This window comes from Eleginops maclovinus, chromosome 14, assembly GCF_036324505.1.
Source record: "Eleginops maclovinus isolate JMC-PN-2008 ecotype Puerto Natales chromosome 14, JC_Emac_rtc_rv5, whole genome shotgun sequence".
NCBI lineage: Eukaryota > Metazoa > Chordata > Actinopteri > Perciformes > Eleginopidae > Eleginops > Eleginops maclovinus.
The window spans coordinates 13,528,864-13,548,005 of NC_086362.1; the positions used below are offsets into that span (position 1 = coordinate 13,528,864).

Below are 19,142 nucleotides of genomic sequence, written 5' to 3' on the forward strand. Positions count from 1 at the left end.
TCTTGTTTTTGAAATGAGAGATGTTTATTGTATTTTTATGAAGTCAATCATTTGACCTTGCTCACAATTATTATATCAAGTAATTATTATATACGATATCATTTGAAATGTTGACTTGAGTGTCAAAACGTAGGTGAATAGATCGAAAGGTCAACTTTTAAAGGGAACATCATGCCTTACTGCTTCAATATTATTTTTAAAAAAGCAACATTTTTGACTTTTTAGTTTACACGATTAGCATTTGCTCCACTTTAGCTTAGCATCTAAACATGTGCTAATTAGCACTGAACACGGAGCCTACAGCCGAGGCTTCCCAGTAAGACCACAGTATTGACCATTTTAAAGATGAAATTGACATACTGACTATATAATGAGATGTAAAGTCAAAAATATGTAAGTTATAATTAAAAATTATATAATAGCAACTCCATCTTTTAAGCTAAATTCAGATTTAGATAAAAACTACTGACTTTAAAAGTGAAAACAAAGTTAAAGTTATTTGGGTATAGTTTTCAATTACCAAGAATATGCTTCTTTTATCACTCCGACATTTGTCTTTTTATATTTGGCAGAAAATAAGCATTGCCAGAGGCTTAAAAACAGTCACTAGCTCACTGATGTCATCGACTTGTGTTGTATTTTTTACAGTGTGGAGGCTTTGCTCATGCGTGATGCAGCTCCTGCAGCAGCACCGGACTGTTCGCACACAGACGCCTGTAGCTGTCAGCGTTCGCGGAGTGTGTGTCTGCCAGCGGGATCGATACTCCAGCAATAAGTCCCCTCCAATTAGTCCCAATCAACCAGGCAGCCAGTCAGTAAGTCACATTGTATTCATCCGCTGGTGCTGCTTTCTCCACGGACTACAGCAACTGGGATGTGTGAGTAGAAAGCCCGCCAGGCTCCCCCACTGCACCCAGAGGTGCCTCCAAACATGGACCGGATAGGGGTGTCATTCCTGGACCCTTTGGATGATTACGAGTTAATTCACAGGATTGGGTGCGGCACCTATGGAGATGTGTTCAAGGTGAGTGAGGAGAACAGTTCCGCGTGTTTTCAATGCAGAACAGAAAAACTGCCATCAGGTTAGAGCAGAGATTCTACCAACAACACTTCCTGCCATCAAGGTGACTGCAGGTTTGCGCACAAAATGTCGAAATAATAATCACTTTATAGAAAATAAATACTTGAAAGTGCGAAATTGGTTTTGGAGAGGATGCATCCAAACACATCAAAATGCATAACGTCTGTTGTTATCGTGAATTGCAATGTTGATATAAAGAATGCACTTGTTTATTTATTATCCAAGTCACAGAAAATATTTTTTAAAATGTGAAAAATTGATGTGATAAACACACAAAGAAATAAATGTTACTCTGTTCAAATGATAAGACAATAAATTAAATGTTGTCATCAATTACAGGAGGTCTCAGTGCTGAATATGGGAGGTTTTTCATAACCAAAGGCATGAGATGAAGAGATTTATCAAGATCTAAATGTTGATTATTCTCTCTAAAAGTGTTTAATCACAGATTGTGCCATCTTTTATATTAAAGTGCATGAAATGTCCAAATAATATTCACTTTTCGAAATAATTCAAAGTGTAAAATTGGTATGAGAGAGGACAGATCCAACACTAAAAAGGGATTACATCTCTTATCACAATGTTATCTTGTACTGCAGTATTGGTATGTCTCATAATATTTATAACATTCATCTAAGGATAAAATAATGAGAAAGTCTGATGTCAACTTATTTTATAAATGCAATACCTGACTAGAGCTGAAATGAGTTCCATTACCTGCTTAATCGACATAAAATGAATCTGAAACTTTTTAGAAATGTAATGGCGTTTGAAACAAAATGTCAAGTATTCTCAAATGTCTCTTTATAAGGCATCACAGTTGTCTCTGAGAAATTATTTAAAGCTTTACTACTTTTTAAATGCAGTAAAAAGTATACTATCATACTATCAAACCTATAGTTGAAAAGTAGCTCATGTTGTATCTGTTCACGTCACGCATACATCCTGTGCTGGTCCCCCGCCCCGGTGCCTTGTGCATCCTGCAGAAGAAACTCAAGAATGTGTAATGTTTGTTTTTTTAACCCCACACCAGAAACATGTGGCACTTTATCAAAAATAAATATAATAATAGGTAAACATTTATTTTTGACTCTTTAAAGACTTTTCTTCCCAATGAGAAATCAAGTTTGGTTTGATTGTGCTATACTATGTGTGCCAGCGTATTTTCATTTGACACTACTTTATACCTCTACTCCACTTATGCACTTTTTACTCCACTCCGCGTATCTTACAGTTTTATTTACTTTATAAACTCAGATTTTGACTTTTTTTTACAATTGTAATATGATTATTTGTTATTTATTATACCATCCAACATTATATTTAAGTAACCAAAGCCATGAGTGTGTTAACAGAGAATTAATTGGCAACAACTTTGCAAATCATTTAGTTTGGGTTTCACAGACTCAGCTTCTTAAATGTGAAGATTTGCTGCTTTACATTTCTTTTAAATATTTCAACAATTGTTTTAATATTTTTTACATATTTTTAGTCCTAAAAATTTGAGTACATATTCCTAATTGTAGAAGAAGTAGAATCGGAGGATGAAACCCTCTTTATTAGTCACATACATGCACACAGCAGAGCACACTCAGTGAAATTGGTCCTCTGCATTTAACCCATCCTAGTGCTAGGAGCAGTGGGCAGCTATTGTGCAGCGCCCGGGGAGCAATGGGGAGGGGGGATTGGAGGTGTCCTGGTGCCTTGCTCAAGGGCACCACAGCAGGGCCTAGGAGGTGAACTGGGACCTCTCCAAGTAGCAGTCCACTTTCCATATTTCAAGTCTGTTCAGGGACTTGAACCGGCGACCCTACGATTCCCAGTCCAAGCCCCTGCTTACTGAACCACTGCTGTATTAAGTACTATAACTTTAATAAACTCTCAATGCTGTACTTTTACTTGAGATTTTGTATTTATACAGTGTGGTCATAGTACTTTTTACTCAAGTAAAGAATCTGAATACTTCCACCATGACTAGTAAAAGCAGGCATTGTGTGTAGTAAGGCCCCCAGGACAGCTTCAGAGCTCCATGTCATAGATTCTTCAGGTGTGGATGAGTAGCATGAGCCCCTGTGTCCTGTGTTTGTTCTCCTCTTAGGTTTTTTGTGTGTCACTGCCGCTGAGTCAAGCTGTGGTCTGAGATGATGAATTGTTGGCCGCTTTCAGAATGAGTTCCCCTTTCAAGAGGGCATTTTATTTTGAATGTTTGAATTGACTTTTAAATCCCTGTTGTCATTTCATCTCTTCAATTCAAATCCCAAATAATATTCTAATCTTCACAAATGTATCTTAACAAAGATTGTAGAGCTTATGTATCACTGAGAGCTTTTTCCCACCATCAGGTTTTGATCCTTTTGTGAATACTGTCCATTTTTAGTCTGATGTTTTGTAACAGTTTAAATGCTAAGCCAGTCCCGGAATCTTTTAAAGCATCCTTGTTTGGGTTTTTGGGCACTAGGGCCAATGAAACAAACTGTTAATTTATTATCTCGTAGCAAACAGTTCCAAACGTACCCATCCAGCAGAGCAACTTAACATCCATCTGCAGCTGTGTTTTTGGCCACCTGATGTATGCTTAATACATACGTTCAATTTTAGCTCTGTTTTGGTCTCTCCCAACAGAAAATCTGGCTCTATAGTGGTTCTACTCTCCAGCTAGTGTCTAACTGTCTTTCTACTGAGCAAGCAGAGTTATTTCACTGTACACATTCAATGAGAAGAATGAAAGACTGAACAAAAACGGTGAAGATGTGCGCTATTAAACCAAAACAAAAAGAGAAAACACGCTATAAACATCCTCCCCTTTACCGTAAGCAACCCAAGCTCTGAATATTAGTCCTGCTTCCCAAACCATTATATAATGCTATATGTTAGCTGATTTAGCTGTTAACAAATACAACACAACCATTTTCAATTCAGATTTCTTATTAAATATTTGAGTTCTCACTCGCCTGCGTTTCATTTTTTTCTAACTGTCTCAATCTTGAACAAATGTATTTGTACCCATAACCCACATTTCACATATTATCTGTACAAGTGACCCCCTACCAATCTCACATACAGAAAATTAAGAGACCACTTCACATTTTTCTTCTCTACATGTGTGGCAGCCATTCCAGTGTCTGTTGAATTCCATCACAGAGAAATGTTGTCAGTTTATGGAATAATAATAATAATAATAATGATAATAATAATAATAATAATAATAATAATAATAATAATAATAATAATAATAATAATGATAATGATAATGATAATAATAATAATAATAATAATAATAATAATAATAATAATAATAATAATAATAACTGTACTCAAACTAGAGCCTATAAATAGTAAAACCAGAAAACTGATCATTTTGCAGTGGTCTCTTAATTTTATCTAGAGCTGTATCTATTCATCCATAGTTCATATAAACATATCGAACAGGGCAGCTCTAAATGTACATGCAGCAGCAGTACATAAAAGAACTCCAACTAATACCCCCACATCTCACAGAAGCTCCGTCATTGTTTGATTGACAGGTATTTATCACCTAAAATGATGACAAACTAGAGATTAAAAAGTCTATCAAAACCATCATACATTCTGGTGTGAGCAGCATTCAGCTGGCTCTCTCAGTGGTGTGATGAGGCAGCTCTGCATTACTGTAACTTGTGCATATGGCAGCCTCTGTGAATGGGAACTACACACAGGGACAGACAATAGCACATTATCACTCCCACTGTTACTGCAGCAGTCCAGGGTGAAACCTCTGGACATGTGACCGTGTGGGCTTTCCATTCCCTCTCATTACACTGCTATTATTCAGAGGACATTCAGCTCGCGTGACCCTGTTATTAATCTTGAACCATGTCCTGCTGCGGCTCTGACCAGCCTCAGCCAGTCCAGATGGAGAGTGCTTCTGTCCTCAACTGGTCTCTGTCTGAGGATGACGGGGCCGCTTCAACAGAAGTATTTTTTGTTTCTGCCGCACAGCATTGAAAGCTGTTATTTAGCGTGGAGTTGGTTGGAATACCGGGCATTCCACCCTAGTTTGGCCTGAACGTGGTGCATTCAGCCATGGGTTTGACTGTAAATGTGTCATCAGTGGCAGTATTTAGTCTTGAATGCTATATTTCTGCCCTTTCTGTAATTTATCTCTGCATGTATTGATATAACATGTTGGTGGAAACGATTTGAAACCCCTTTCTGTGACCTTGACACTTAAATGGGCACTATTCTGCTGATGTGCAGGTTGATATCAGTGTCTCTACTAGGACATGTCTCAAAAAGCTCTTTATGTTTCTCATACTGCCTGTAATGCAGCTCCTCTTTTCACCCAGAGCCTAGTCTGCTCTGATTGGATAGCTGGCTGGCTATGTTACGTGTTGATGTCGCTGTATTACAGAAGTAAACAAAGCAGTCCAATGCTAACTCCCTCTCGAGGGAACACAGGGTTTTTAGCCGTTGCAGACCATTTACATGCACAAAAACAACTAGCACACCAAGAAGACTCAAATTAATAGGGCCTCTTCACACCTGACAGAGCAGTTTATATTCACCCTAACAATGGCCTATGTTCATGCGTTTACTTGTTTAGAGAACTCATTTGGGTTTAAGATGTGAGATATGAAGGACATTTGGAGATTACAGAGCACTGTCAACATTATTGGTTAGACGCAGTAGGGTTGCAGATTTTGTGCAAGTGAAGCAAGAACTGGTAACATATTATGGTTTGTATATGTCCAAATACATTATCATGCACATAGCATAAGAGATGATGATGCTTCATGTCTGATTGGGACGAAGTGATTGTTTAACTTGCAGTTTTGTAGATGTGTGAACTTGATCACATAATCGACAGCATGTTGGGAGACAATTCTTTCACCACAAAAGCCACAAGGCAGTCGACTGTTCTGAGAGACCGTTTAGAAAGGCAATCAGGTTGCTACTCTGAGACACTTTGAAATGGAGGTTTGCACTCTATTTGTTGTAAGAAATAAGGTAAAGAAATTCACTTTAAAATAAGGGTTAAGGACTTCTCTTGTCCATCAACGAAATAGAAAACTATATAGATTTATTGTGTGATCGACTTTGAAATAGTGCTCCTCCTATAAGTACAAGTACATAGGCTAGTGTACATCTCATATTTTCACTGTGTAGAGCAACAGGTTTCGGTTCAGAGTAAAATACAACTTTGGAATGTACTTCCTTAAATCATGAGCACTTATTTGTGTATATAAAACTTAATTCTCTGACCCTTTCTCTAGCCCTACAAATCATGAGGTTGACATTTCTTTGGGTTGGGTTACTTTGACCTTTCTTACCAACATTTATGTTCCCCTGAGGATGAATTGTTATGATAAAGCCTTAATATCAAGTCAGCGCGTTAGCTGACACACAGCTTCTCACATCGCTGCAGACAAGTTTGCTCCATTTGCTTCAACAATGGAGCAAATTACACACAAAGCAACAACGTATTTTTTTTTTTTTATTCAACATTTCGATTTGTAAGATGAATCACTTCCTGCTTCAGATGTTGCATTCCTACTTAATTGAGTGCAAAAAAAAAAACATTTTCAACATTATCTTGCCTCATCAAAACACAAAATAGTGTTTTATAGAAGCCATTCATGCCCTACATCTGCATTCAATTAGAAACAGGTTGGTCTGTATAAATAAATTACTGCTTGGACAAAGACTGTATATCACTACGAGCTCAGCCATCTTGGTGCCTGATCAAAGTGCAGCGAAGCTTTATCTGTAAATTTGCATGTAACCCTAAACTGCTGTTATTTCAGGCCTGGCTGTGTAAAAACCGTCTGAGAGACGTTACTATCTACTGTAGTCACAGGAAGCCCTGTATTAGAACAGGAAAGAAAACAGGAAGTGACAGCAGCCCAGCCACAGGTTGTGTTCAGGCGACCTGGAGGACCAGATTGAGAACCAGTCCATCTGACGTCAGTACAGCACTGAATGGGGATGAGTGATGTTCCCTGGAAGAATAGAGGAAGCTGAAAGCACAGTATAGGTGATCCGAAACAACATCCACCGTCACCTCTGATTAAGCGTCGTGAGAACACTAAGGTCACAGATTCTCGTTGAACTGGTTAGGATTGGGAGTATTTTGACGGATAGGTTTCTACTTCTGTGTTAAAACTCTGCACTCTGTATGGAATGTGGCGAGGCACTGCCTAAGCACTTCCTCAGAAACTGTCCAACCGTGAATATCAATTTACATGTCATTTAAAAGGAGTGAATTTACATCTAACGTTGCTGCAGTGAAATAAATCAAAGCTAAGGCTGGGCCAAATTTTTTTGGGGGGGGGACAAAAAGGCAAACAAATAAGGACAACAGAAATAAACAAACAAAGGCTGGTCACAGGGAACCATCCATGTTGTTTCTCTGGAAATTTGAGGAAATAACATCCTAAACGTGACTTCAAAATGTTTAAGAATTTGTGTAATTTAGCCAAGGACAAAGGGAAGGTGAACCACATATTTATATCAATATTTCAACGATATTGTGGAGTTGACTGTTGGTGCTTTCATTCAATATTTTCGCAGTGAGATTTTTATACTTTGTTAAGGACTTTGTGAGTAAAGATTTATAATTAACATTTGGAAACTTTACTGTAATTTGGTTGAGTTTGTTTCAGAAGAGATATGGAGAGATAGGCCTGGTTTTTGTTATATTTATTTCTTTTGTTTGGCACAATCTCCCTTGTCTCCTCCTCCTCCTCACCTGAAGAACATTTGTTGTTCATTCTTTAGTGATTAGAAATAAACATTGTCTGTCTACATTTAATCTGACTTGCTCATTAATTGGTTGTTGTGTGTTACTGTCTCCAGGTCCCCTAGACTTCAGTGGGGACGTAACACAGCCTTTTCAAAACCAGAAAAGAAGACATTTATGCTGTACTACGATATCTAACATTTAAGATGATATCTTGTCTTGGATCACAATATAATCATCATATCAATATATTGCCCTGTCTTTATTTTAGCTAGCTTGTTGCATAGTTAATGTCAAATAATTGTCAGGGGTGGGGGAAATAGAACCCCAGTGCAGTGTGAATATAGGAGGCAGGTATGGGTCCAAACAAAAGGCAAGCTTTATTCAAATTAAAGCTGTACTGTCAAACAAAGAAAACCTAACCTACACTAACAAGGGAATACAGGGACACCAGGAGCAGACAGACAGAAGGACAGGAACAGGCAGGTATAACATAGATGGGAAAAGGCACAGAACATGGACATGACCAGAATGGAAACGACAACCACCGAACAAGAGACAAAAGGGCAACAGAGACTAAATACAGAGAAGGGTAATCACAAGACAAGACACAGCTGGAGAGGGGAGGAGAAACACAGGGGCAACAGGTGAAGACAATGACACAATCAGCCACAGGAGGGAACCGCAGACAGGAAGTGAAACTCAACATGACACAAGAGGGGAAAACATTTCAAAATAAAGCAGGGAAAGAGCAAACACAAGACAAGGATCATGACAGTAATAATAATAATAATAATAGATTTAATTAATTTCAGCGCTATTACAGGTGCTCAAAGCGCTTCACATTACATAGTACATATATCAGATGCATGGATGGTGGTATGGAGGTTTAAGTGTGATTTACGTCAGAAATGAATGACCTCTTAGCACCACTTCATTGAATTGAAAACATTTTGTCTTTCGTCTTTTAAAAATAGTATCGAAGATGACACTGTGGATAAACACCCAAAATGCTTTAATATCAATTAGAAAAACAAAAAGATGGCAATACACTTCTTCATGTTAGGGCCTTAAAATAAGCCAGTTTGAATTGCCATTTGCTGCTTTTCTAAAGATGCTGATGTTGGTTGATTAGTTAGTCCTTCGTTTGAACTATCCATTTAACATTTGCCCAATACCACGTCTCAAAAGAATACAAGACGGTTCATCTTCTTTGGATCTTCAGGGGTCCCAGATAATAAATGAAATGTGTTTGGGGACTCCATGACCATTTTACCCTTAAAATGAACTTGTTTTTTCACAAGTCAAAGAACAAGTCGGCAGTAATTCATACTGCTGTCAGTCCCACCCGTTGACTCGTGGGGGCTCGTCTGGAATGGCCTGTCGGAGTGAGATCTCTGCTATGCTATTCGTTCTGATTCCCTCTGAATAAATTCAAGGTCAAAGCCAAGGTGAGACAGCAGGCTGAACTCATTATAAGTCTTCATCATCAAGATAGCACACTGAGCCGTTGGGTCTATGCCAAGGTTTCCTTACTTTGATGGAGTAGGCAGGTGCTACAGCTGCCGCCACAGCATAATGTAGTCGCACTCAATTCATTTCAGTGTGCTTTATTGGCCTGAATAATGGATGACACAGACAATATTGTCAAAGTGCCACACTCAATGTGCGGGAAATGCTTCATATGATCGATCAAAAACCAATAAACGTCATTCAAAAGAAATAGTTTTTCTCACCCTAAATCTCCCTTTCTTTTGAGATTTTCTCGCCCAAGTACGCCACATCGGATTGGCAAACCATGATAGTTGCTCAGATGTTTTTGCTAGCTTCTTTTAAGGGTGCCCTGCTATGCTCATTTCAGGTGTATATCAGTATGTAGCGTCTCTCCTGGGACATGTCTCCATGCTTTAATGTTCAAAAAGCTCTTTATTTCTCTCATACTGCCTGTGCTGCAGCACCTCTTTTCACCCTCTGTCTGAAACCAGAGCCCAGTCTGCTCTGATTGGATAGCTGGCCGGCTCTGTTGTGATTGGTCAGCCGCTTGGAGATTTGTCTGTTAAAAAGTGAACATTTATGAGTAAATTCATAAAAGCACTTTAATGACTAAAAGTATGAACCTGAGTAAGACTGGAGTAACGGTTTGTTCCTGGCTGAGAGTGTCTTTGTACGCTCACATTCATGGGTAGGGTGTTAGTTAGTGGTTTAACGTCTTCTGTTTGTTGTTATCTGACATGTCCTCTGAAGTTAAGGATGTTATGAGATGCTGAGCCGTCTCGCATTTCAGCGCAGAACACAATATGTCTTGCCTGGTGCATAGAGCAGCTTGATTCCAGCTTTGAGAGGCACAACATACAGTCAGGAACAACCACAACCACATCAGGGTGTACATGTGACGCACATACCGCTTTACTCTGCTTCGAATTCGGTTGTCATGAGCAGAGGAGCTAAAGCATTACCTTATTTGACTTGAGAAAGAGGTTCAGTGAAATGACATTATGCATGCTGGGAAAAAGTAATACTTGTTAGACATAACCAGGGTTGGGAGGGCTACTTTAAAAATGTATTCTGTTACAATTACTAATAACCTGTGAAAATAATAAATGAAATATATAATCAATAATTGTCGCTAATCCAAGAAACACCTAAAAAAGTAATGTTACCTGATTACTTTCCACTATTTTCGGATAACCTTGACATTAAATGCAATGACAATGCTGTTTTAGTTTAGTACGTGATTTATAAATAAAAACAGTTATCCACCTACTGCATTCAAAAAAAGATATTAAAGAGAAGAAGAAAGAAGAATGAAAGTAGCCTAAATGAAATCAGTTTGTGTCTGGAGAAGGTGCCTAAATGTGTATAAACTCTTTATTCATTACATAGACAATCATGTATTCTTTCCTCTCTTTCAGGCTCGTAGCATCAGGACGTCTGAACTGACAGCTATCAAGATTGTCAAGCTGGACCCTGGTATGTCACACAGGACACAGCCACAGTGTTTTATTCATGTATGATTTGAATGTAATTGTGAGTGACATTTTTGGATTTGTGCCTTGTCAGTCAGTTAGCAGAAGAATATCACTTAATAAGAAGGTTTAGGCTCACACAAGGTTAGCCACTTGTTCCAGTCTTTTTGCTAAGCTTGTTCTGCATGTTTTACAGAGGATATATTTTTTATTTATTCTGATATAGGTACCTCCAACTGTACGTTTTATTGTGTCCCATTGGTGGTTATCAATATTTGATTATATGTGTATCATATCATTTTTTTTAAACCTATTTCGGGTAGTCTGACGTACAATTAACCTCTATTAACCTCTAACAGCATTGATTTTACTCAGTGTTTCATATATTAGTTTAATTTAAGAAATGTATCTTACTATTTCCCAAATTGTCTGTTATTTGAAGTGTATCATAAGACACTGTTGACATGCTCCTACATACATTTCAAATATTGTTTTTTCCACCTTTACTGTCTGCAAAGCAGAGGTGGAAAAGGTACTCAGATCTTGTTCTTGAGTAAAAGTAGAAGTACTCAGATCTTGTACTTGAGTAAAGTAGAAGTACTCAGGTCTTGTACTTGAGTAAAGTAGAAGTACTCAGGTCTTGTACTTGAGTAAAAGTAGAAGTACTCAGATCTTGTACTTGAGTAAAGTAGAGTACTCAGATCTTGTACTTGAGTAAAGTAGAGTACTCAGATCTTGTACTTGAGTAAAGTAAAGTACTCAGGTCTTGTACTTGAGTAAAGTAGAAGTACCAGAGTGTAGGAATACTCTGTCACAGTAAAAGTATTCTAAATGTTCCTCCAGTGAAAGTAGAAAGTACTCTTATCTAAATGTACTTAAAGTAGAGACAGTGAAAGTAGTCATTGTTTGATTGGTCCATTTCAGAATAATATCTCTGATATGTTTTATAATTATTGATCATTAAAGTGTTCTCAGAGCTGGTAAAGGTGCAGCTAGTTTGAATGGCTTTGTATACTGCAGGGTAGCTGCTGATTTACTGCAGGTGAACTAAAGTCTGATTTAAGGGCTGATTATATTTACCATCATTAATCCAGATCTGTAAAGTAACTAAAGGGATTAAATACATGTAGGGCAGTAAAAGTGCACTATATACCTCTGACTTTTAATGAAGTTGAAATTCAAAGTAGCATAAAACAGAAGTACTCAAGTAAAGTACAAGTACCTCAAAGGTGTACTTAAGTACAGTACTTCATTACATCTACTTAGTTATTTAGTTAGTTAGTTAGTTAGTTTACACCACTGCTGCAAAGAGATCAGATCATCTAGAAAATTCACTGTAAGAGGGAAGAAAATCCAGTCAGTGTTTGAGCACAAATACATTCAGGAGTTCAGTGAATATAATTTGAGGTTTGTTTTGGCTATCTGAGATAGTAAAGTCAAATGCTCAGGGTACAGTTACAAACTTATATGTAGAAAGTTCCCACTCTAAACTTTCAGCAGCACAAGAGAGAAATATGTGTTATATAATTCTAAAACTTCCAGTTGTCCCACTAGCTTAACCCTATGCTATACTGGTCTATATTCTTCCCTAACACTAGACAGTTTTGTGAGGAAAGACACTAAACTCTGTCGGTCTGCTCAGGTGATGACATCACGTCCATCCAGCAGGAGATCACGATGATGAGCGAGTGCAAGCACAAAAACATTGTGGCCTACTTCGGCAGCTACCACAGGTACTGTGTCTCCATCCTATCCGCTGTGGAATTCCCGGGATTGCTGGTGGACTTGAATATGTGGAATTTGGCTTTTATTTTCCCCGCACTGCTCCTGGATTCCTGTCCCACTCTTTCTAGTTCTCAGTGAGATTGTTCTGAATGATACTGTATGTGTTTGTGGGTGTTGAGTTTAGTTTAGGAATGCTGGGGAGTGACTACTTTTTCATACTGAATGCTTCAATGTTGGCCCTGATAGACTGGAGCATAAGCACGTCCATGTCAAACACCAAGATAAAAGCTGTGTGTCTCTCTCCAGGAACACCAAGCTGTGGATCTGCATGGAGTACTGCGGAGGAGGGTCACTTCAGGATATGTACCACGGTATAAATACACATAATTGTTGAGCATTCTGAGTGTAGTTCTTTTATGACATCTAATTTAAATGTATTTTTAAAAGAGCTATTTAAGCAGGCCTTATCATGCTTCTTGGGGTTCTCCCTCTCCTGTAGTGTGTTATATAATGTACGGTTCTGTGCAGGTAAATGGTCTGAAAAGGCTAAAATCCATCCAGAGTTAGTTTCTCTCTCACACACTCCCCCCCTGCCTGAAAAACTTCCATTGGACTCCTTTGTTTACTGCTATAACATAGTGACATCACTATGTAACGCTTTCGCTTCTGTTGGCTAGCACTCCAACACATTGTACGTGATAGGCTAAGGGGCGGGACATCTCTAAGTGGTTACCCAATCAAAACAGAAGTGGCCATCCAACCAATCAGAGCAGACTGGGCTCCGGTTTCAGACAGAGGGTGAAAAGAGGTGCTGCAGCACAGGCAGTATGAGAAAAATAAAGAGCTTTAAACATTAAAGCATGGAGACATGTCCCAGGAGACACACTACATACTGATATACACCTGAACACCAGCAGAATAGGTCCGCTTTAAAGCAACTGAGAAAATGTCAAACTCATGCCATGTTGGCACAGTGGGAAGAACGGGAAATCCCCTTTCAATTGTTATCCCGTTTAGTTTTTACATCTAGCACTGTCTCCTCTGACATTTGTTTTACACTAGGCTACACATGTGCTGGACTCTCTAGATCTCTAGATAGATATCTAGATTTAATTGTATCTTTTCCCTCTGGGTTACAACGCAGACATGATTTCCAAACTGTAAAATTATCACCAATCTTCTGGAGACAGAAGTATCATTCCTGTCAAACAGATGTGGAAGAAGCACAATGGGCTCTGAAAAGCCAGCTGGATTCTATTTTGAGAAATGTACCTGCTTGCTCTTTCTTGTTCTCCCCCTTCTGCAAGCTATTAATCAAACTCTCCTTCCCAGTGACGGGTCCATTAAAGGAGAAACAGATAGCCTACGTGTGCAGAGAAACCCTGCAGGTAAGGCTTTTGTGTGAAAGGCAGCTTGTTGCTTTTGAACGGTGAAGACTCTAAAGATACTCTGCTGACAGATGAGTCATGTGTTTTCACCAGCCACAGAAGAGCGAACTAGCATTTAACCTCGCCAGACCGCTAAATATACCGTAGAGGTAAATGTTGCTGCAGCAGTCTGTCTGCAGGCTGTGAGAGTGACCTTCAGCTTAATGCACAGATTTATTGGATAGTCAGGTTGTAGACAATTCAAACATCTGAATAAGGGGCAAAGCTTACCTAAAAAACAGAGCAAGAATATATCTCTTAAGGACTCTTTTGTCTACCTTATCTCAAAAGACTGATGAGTATAACAGAAGACAGAGCTAACAGTCCGCTGCATAAGGATTCATATTGTTAGTCTCAGAAATGTAACTCGTTTTGATACGTAGGTTTCAGCTTTCCTTTTTCTGTCTGAAATGTTATTTTCTGGTGTTTTATTTTCTCTATTTCAGATTAGAGTATTTGAGTTTTACTTAAACTAAATTCTGTTGAATTAAAACTCAAATATAACGATCAGTATAAAGAAATGATGTCTTATTACTGACTTTAGAGGCACCTCATTAGTCATACTATAGCTACATGCAGTTACATTGGGAATCAATTCATGAATGGCTTTAGAACACACTAATACAATTCAATTAATACAATTACAAAGAGTTTAAAATGACAGAAGAAAGAAATACTACAGTGATGTCATCATGCTGTTGTGGGCGCAGTTTTTAAACAATAGTAAAAATCCATCACGTAAGGATTAAGGGTTAAGAATATTTAGTTGTATAAAACCCTTTTATTTGGAAAATATTATATCAATATTTCTTTTACAAACTGACTTTTGGACTTCACAGCACTCTTGAGTTTTTGAAAATATTTGGATCATACCATTGGCAGACAGTTATATCAACCATGTCTTGAATCTCACAAACAGTATACTCTGAACGTAATAAATGAAGCTTGGTACTATCACTTAAATTTTATGAAACTAACTAACAGCTGACTTTCCTCCTGTGCTTTTTCAGGGTTTGTATCACCTGCACGAAACTGGCAAAATGCATCGAGACATAAAGGTACGTCCATTTTTAAGCCTTTTTCTTACTGCTGTATAGTTGTGATCATACATGACTATACTGTGGGTAACCATGTGAACACAAGATCAGTGTGTGTCTGTTCTGTCTGCAGGGAGCCAACATCCTTCTGACAGAGAGAGGAGATGTGAAACTGGGTCAGTACTGGAAACACACTGGTGCACATCTGCAATACCTATTAAGCTAGTCACACTCATCAAGTGGGTTTAATTGGACCATATATAATGGATTATATCCGCTCTGCTCCAGTGTGACCCTGTGTCTCCTCTGTTCTAGCTGATTTTGGAGTGGCAGCAGAAATCAGTGCCTCTGTTGCCAAAAGGAAGTCTTTTATAGGAACGCCCTACTGGTAAGATTAATAGAGCTGCACTCACTTGGCATCTGTTTGTTTACGTTACTGTGCAGACTGTAGGAGTTTTTGCAGAGTGACAACATACTGCAACTATGCCAATATACTTTATTCTTAAATTGTATATATATTACAATATTTTGTCACATAAACTATTCCCAAGGTCTAATATGAAAACGATGAATGGTTGATTTAAGAGCAGAAACAGGTTTTTTTTGCTCTTTGTAACAGCACCTAACATTGCAAATCTGTTGATAGATTCTATAGAAGGTACATTTGACTGGCCCAGTGACGCTGCCTTGAGGAACTCCATCAAGAGTGGAAAAGCAGTGAAAGACTTCCCACATTTAACTTGTGTCCTCTTTTATATCGTCAACAAAAACACTGGTCATAGCCTAATCAAGAAAAACAAGTATTTTGTTCAAATGAAACGTCTTATATATACTTTTTATCTGTGTCAAAGATCTCTATTATCGCCTTAAAATATACAAAAAATAAGACACACAGTTAGACAGGGTGACATGTTTCTTATTATGATTAACAGAAAGCCTTTAGTCTTTACATGTTTTTCTACTGTTCTCCTGCTCCTCTGTGCAGGATGGCTCCAGAAGTGGCAGCAGTTGAGAAAAAGGGCGGATACAACCACTTGTGTGATATCTGGGCTGTCGGCATCACCGCCATCGAGCTGGCTGAGCTCCAACCGCCCATGTTTGACCTCCACCCAATGAGGCGAGTCAGCAAAAAGAATAGACAGTCAGACCGTTGGAATCAGACAGATTTAATGGAGTCCAGGCAGAGAGACTAACAGAAGAGACTTGTGTTATGTAACTGTGTATTTTATTCTTGGACAGTCAGTCAGTATGCATGTAAACAATTAAGACATTTTCCAGCCCCGTGACATTTAAAACAATGTTTCAGAGCACTGATGTTGATGTCCAAGAGCAACTTCCAGCCTCCCAGACTAAAGGATAAATCCAAATGGTGAGTCTGTGTCCCCTTTAGAATCACAGCAATTTATTTTTTCCTTACTCTTATACATATCTTCTTGATTTGCAATTCATTCCCACTTTTCTGCTCTCTGCAGGTCAGCAGGATTTCAAAGCTTTGTGAAGATGGCTCTCATTAAAAACCCTCGTAAAAGGCCCTCCGCCGAGACACTGCTGCAGGTTAGCTTTCCATTTATAGCTATTCATTTATGAATGGCAGTGAACTAGCAATCCGTCTTCCTAAATGCGCTATTAATGAATGCAATAAGTCCTATTTCTATCCCGTATGTATCCAGGGAAGTTTGAATCTCCCTTTTATTGAAGAGTTTTCAGAAAGATGACATTTTGCATGATTTTCTAAGATCCCAAACTCTCTTGTGTTATTGTTCATTGTCATAATCTGTGACTTGTTCCTCCAGCATCCATTTGTGACACAGCTTCTGACCCGTAACCTGGTCATTGAGCTGCTGGACATGGCCAACAACCCTGAGATCCACAACACCCACACACACAGCATGGACGACAATGAGCTAGAGGTGAGTACTACGAAAAGGTGACAGAATGGTGCAAGTACAGTGTGACTACTATATCAAATTTCTGTTCTGGCATCTCACCACGGAAAGCACAGATAAACGAGCTGGTGGATAGAGAGAGGGGCGCTCTTTTGTCATGTAAATGATCTGTTGACAGGTTGGGGAAGTGGCTCCAGATAAGATCCAGTCAGCAGGGAAACACCTGCCTGTAGAAAGGACCCTGTCTGAGGAACAATGTGAGCACACACCCACACACACACACACACACACACACACACACACACACACACACACACACACACACACACACACCCACACACACACATACACACACACTTTCCTAAGACATTTGAATTAGCTGACTTTATGTTAGCTAAACATATCCTGGATCTCTTCGGGAAGAAGTTTCACATTCATATTGTTGAAATGCACGGTGGCGCCATGGATAGTCTTGATAGTCTCTAGTGAGGTCAGTTATTCAATAATCGTCTTTAAGATTTAGAAAAGTAAGTAAGGGATAATGTGCAGAGACGCAGTCATTAATAAAAAAGAACCCCCTGCTTATTACACCACCACATAGTAAATAAACCAATGACTTGACTCACAATATTCATTTATAATTATATAAAGTATTATCCTATTGCTTTTGCTGATTTAAACGCTCTGCCTTTTAACCTCTTTCCTCTCCCTTGATCCTTCTTAGCGAGGGTCATTATTTTGTTTAGCAGCGGTGTGTTTTTGAGATTAAACAACCTCTGAAATATCCAAATTGACCAATCAGAATTGAGTAGTCAACTAATTACCCTTTCCCACAGCACAGATTTGTGAACAGATTTCCAAAGTGCGATATCTACATTTCACTCTATTCACTTATTAAGTTAGTTAAAATAACTCTCAAATATTTGAAGACATTATAACAATAGAATTCTTCACAGCTAGCACCTTCAACATTTCTTTAATTGGCAACACAACATAGAAACTCTAAATAACATCAGATGTAAACAATGTGTGGATTTAAAAAAACAATGCACTCTTTATCTAAACAACACCAAAATTCCACAGTTAAAATACATGCTATACCTAGGTGGGGATAAAAATCTGCCAATGTCTGTACAGTTTCTTAGCCTATAGCCTGTTTCTGAACATGAATTACGAATAAGCTAGCTGTCACTTTTCAGCAACCACATAAGAGAACAATACAATTACTTCTGTAGACACCATAGCATTCCTAACGTTCATGCAGCTCTTCATCATTTACATGTCATATATAACCCATATACAATCCATCTTAAAACTGCACAGTAATACAATTGTTCCTGACAATCACTGCATGTGCACTGCATGTCTAAATATACTGTATGTTGGTTGTGCTTGCTGAAGAGTGACCTCATTGTCTACTATGACCCCCAGTATTCAGTGCTGTAATCTCCATAATATGAATGAGGACAAAAGCCCCTCAGTGGGCTTGCTGATTGTGGCCCTCGCCCTGTAACCCGTCCACACATGTGGGATTGGAGGCTGCGTCAGAGGATGGCACTGAGAACATGCCAGTGCTGTGCATGTGACAGACAGTAGGGCTTCTATGCACTGGCTGGAGTGACATCATGGTGCTGCTTAAGGGCTTCTGGTGTGATCGTCTGGCTTCACACTCTGCCCAGTACCAGATCGTAAATCAACCTGACCTCAACTTCCCTTATATACCGTGTGCTATTCATAGACACACAAGCCACATACACATTCATCACCTACACCTCAGTTTGACCAATATGGTCTTTGAAAGCTCAAGCTGCTACTATGTTTGCTACATTACGGGCTAGTGCTAGACAGTTACTGAGCTGCCACTACTGCTAAGCGAATATTACTGATGGATCGGGCCTTCAAAAAGTTGGTATCGAAAAATGTGTCCAAATGTAATCCAATTAAATCAGTCTGTATTTTGTGTAGTTTAAGCATTCATGTTCAGACATTTAATCTTAGGGAAGTGAAGTGTATTTTGTTAAATGACTTCAGACAGGTTTTGTAGAAGAACATGTTTCTCAGTATTAGTTATTGAAACAGTAAAGTTTCAGATCTACATACCCTTATATACCCTATACCTTTCTGCATTATGTCAAATAATGAAGAAAAGTCTACATCCATGGGAATGTGGTACAACTTGACTCATAATGTCATGATTTCTGCAGGTTTTTGCTCATAAACGAGGTGTTGGGGACAATTAAATCTTGATTAAGACATCATCAATATTTTTACAATAGTTGAAATAGGTTAAATTCTTAGCCTA

General features: G+C 38.6%; 1 protein-coding gene across 3 annotated transcripts in view; it reads left to right on the top strand.

Annotated features, from left to right (window-relative positions):
- The first annotated feature begins 657 nt into the window (after window positions 1–657).
- map4k2 (mitogen-activated protein kinase kinase kinase kinase 2) overlaps window positions 658–19,142 on the top strand; it is a 34,495-nt gene continuing 16,010 nt past the window's right edge. The window contains exons 1-13 of one of the 3 annotated variants that reach the window (XM_063900588.1): window positions 658–1,024; window positions 10,712–10,769; window positions 12,408–12,498; window positions 12,797–12,861; window positions 13,823–13,878; window positions 14,928–14,975; window positions 15,088–15,130; window positions 15,270–15,342; window positions 15,940–16,071; window positions 16,261–16,323; window positions 16,427–16,508; window positions 16,748–16,864; window positions 17,019–17,097. In XM_063900588.1, the coding sequence (XP_063756658.1) occupies window positions 932–1,024; window positions 10,712–10,769; window positions 12,408–12,498; window positions 12,797–12,861; window positions 13,823–13,878; window positions 14,928–14,975; window positions 15,088–15,130; window positions 15,270–15,342; window positions 15,940–16,071; window positions 16,261–16,323; window positions 16,427–16,508; window positions 16,748–16,864; window positions 17,019–17,097 (1,000 nt within the window). In that variant the 5' untranslated portion in view covers window positions 658–931. The remainder of the gene's footprint in view (window positions 1,025–10,711; window positions 10,770–12,407; window positions 12,499–12,796; window positions 12,862–13,822; window positions 13,879–14,927; window positions 14,976–15,087; window positions 15,131–15,269; window positions 15,343–15,939; window positions 16,072–16,260; window positions 16,324–16,426; window positions 16,509–16,747; window positions 16,865–17,018; window positions 17,098–19,142) is intronic. The other 2 variants (XM_063900585.1, XM_063900586.1) reach the window with 2 other exon arrangements.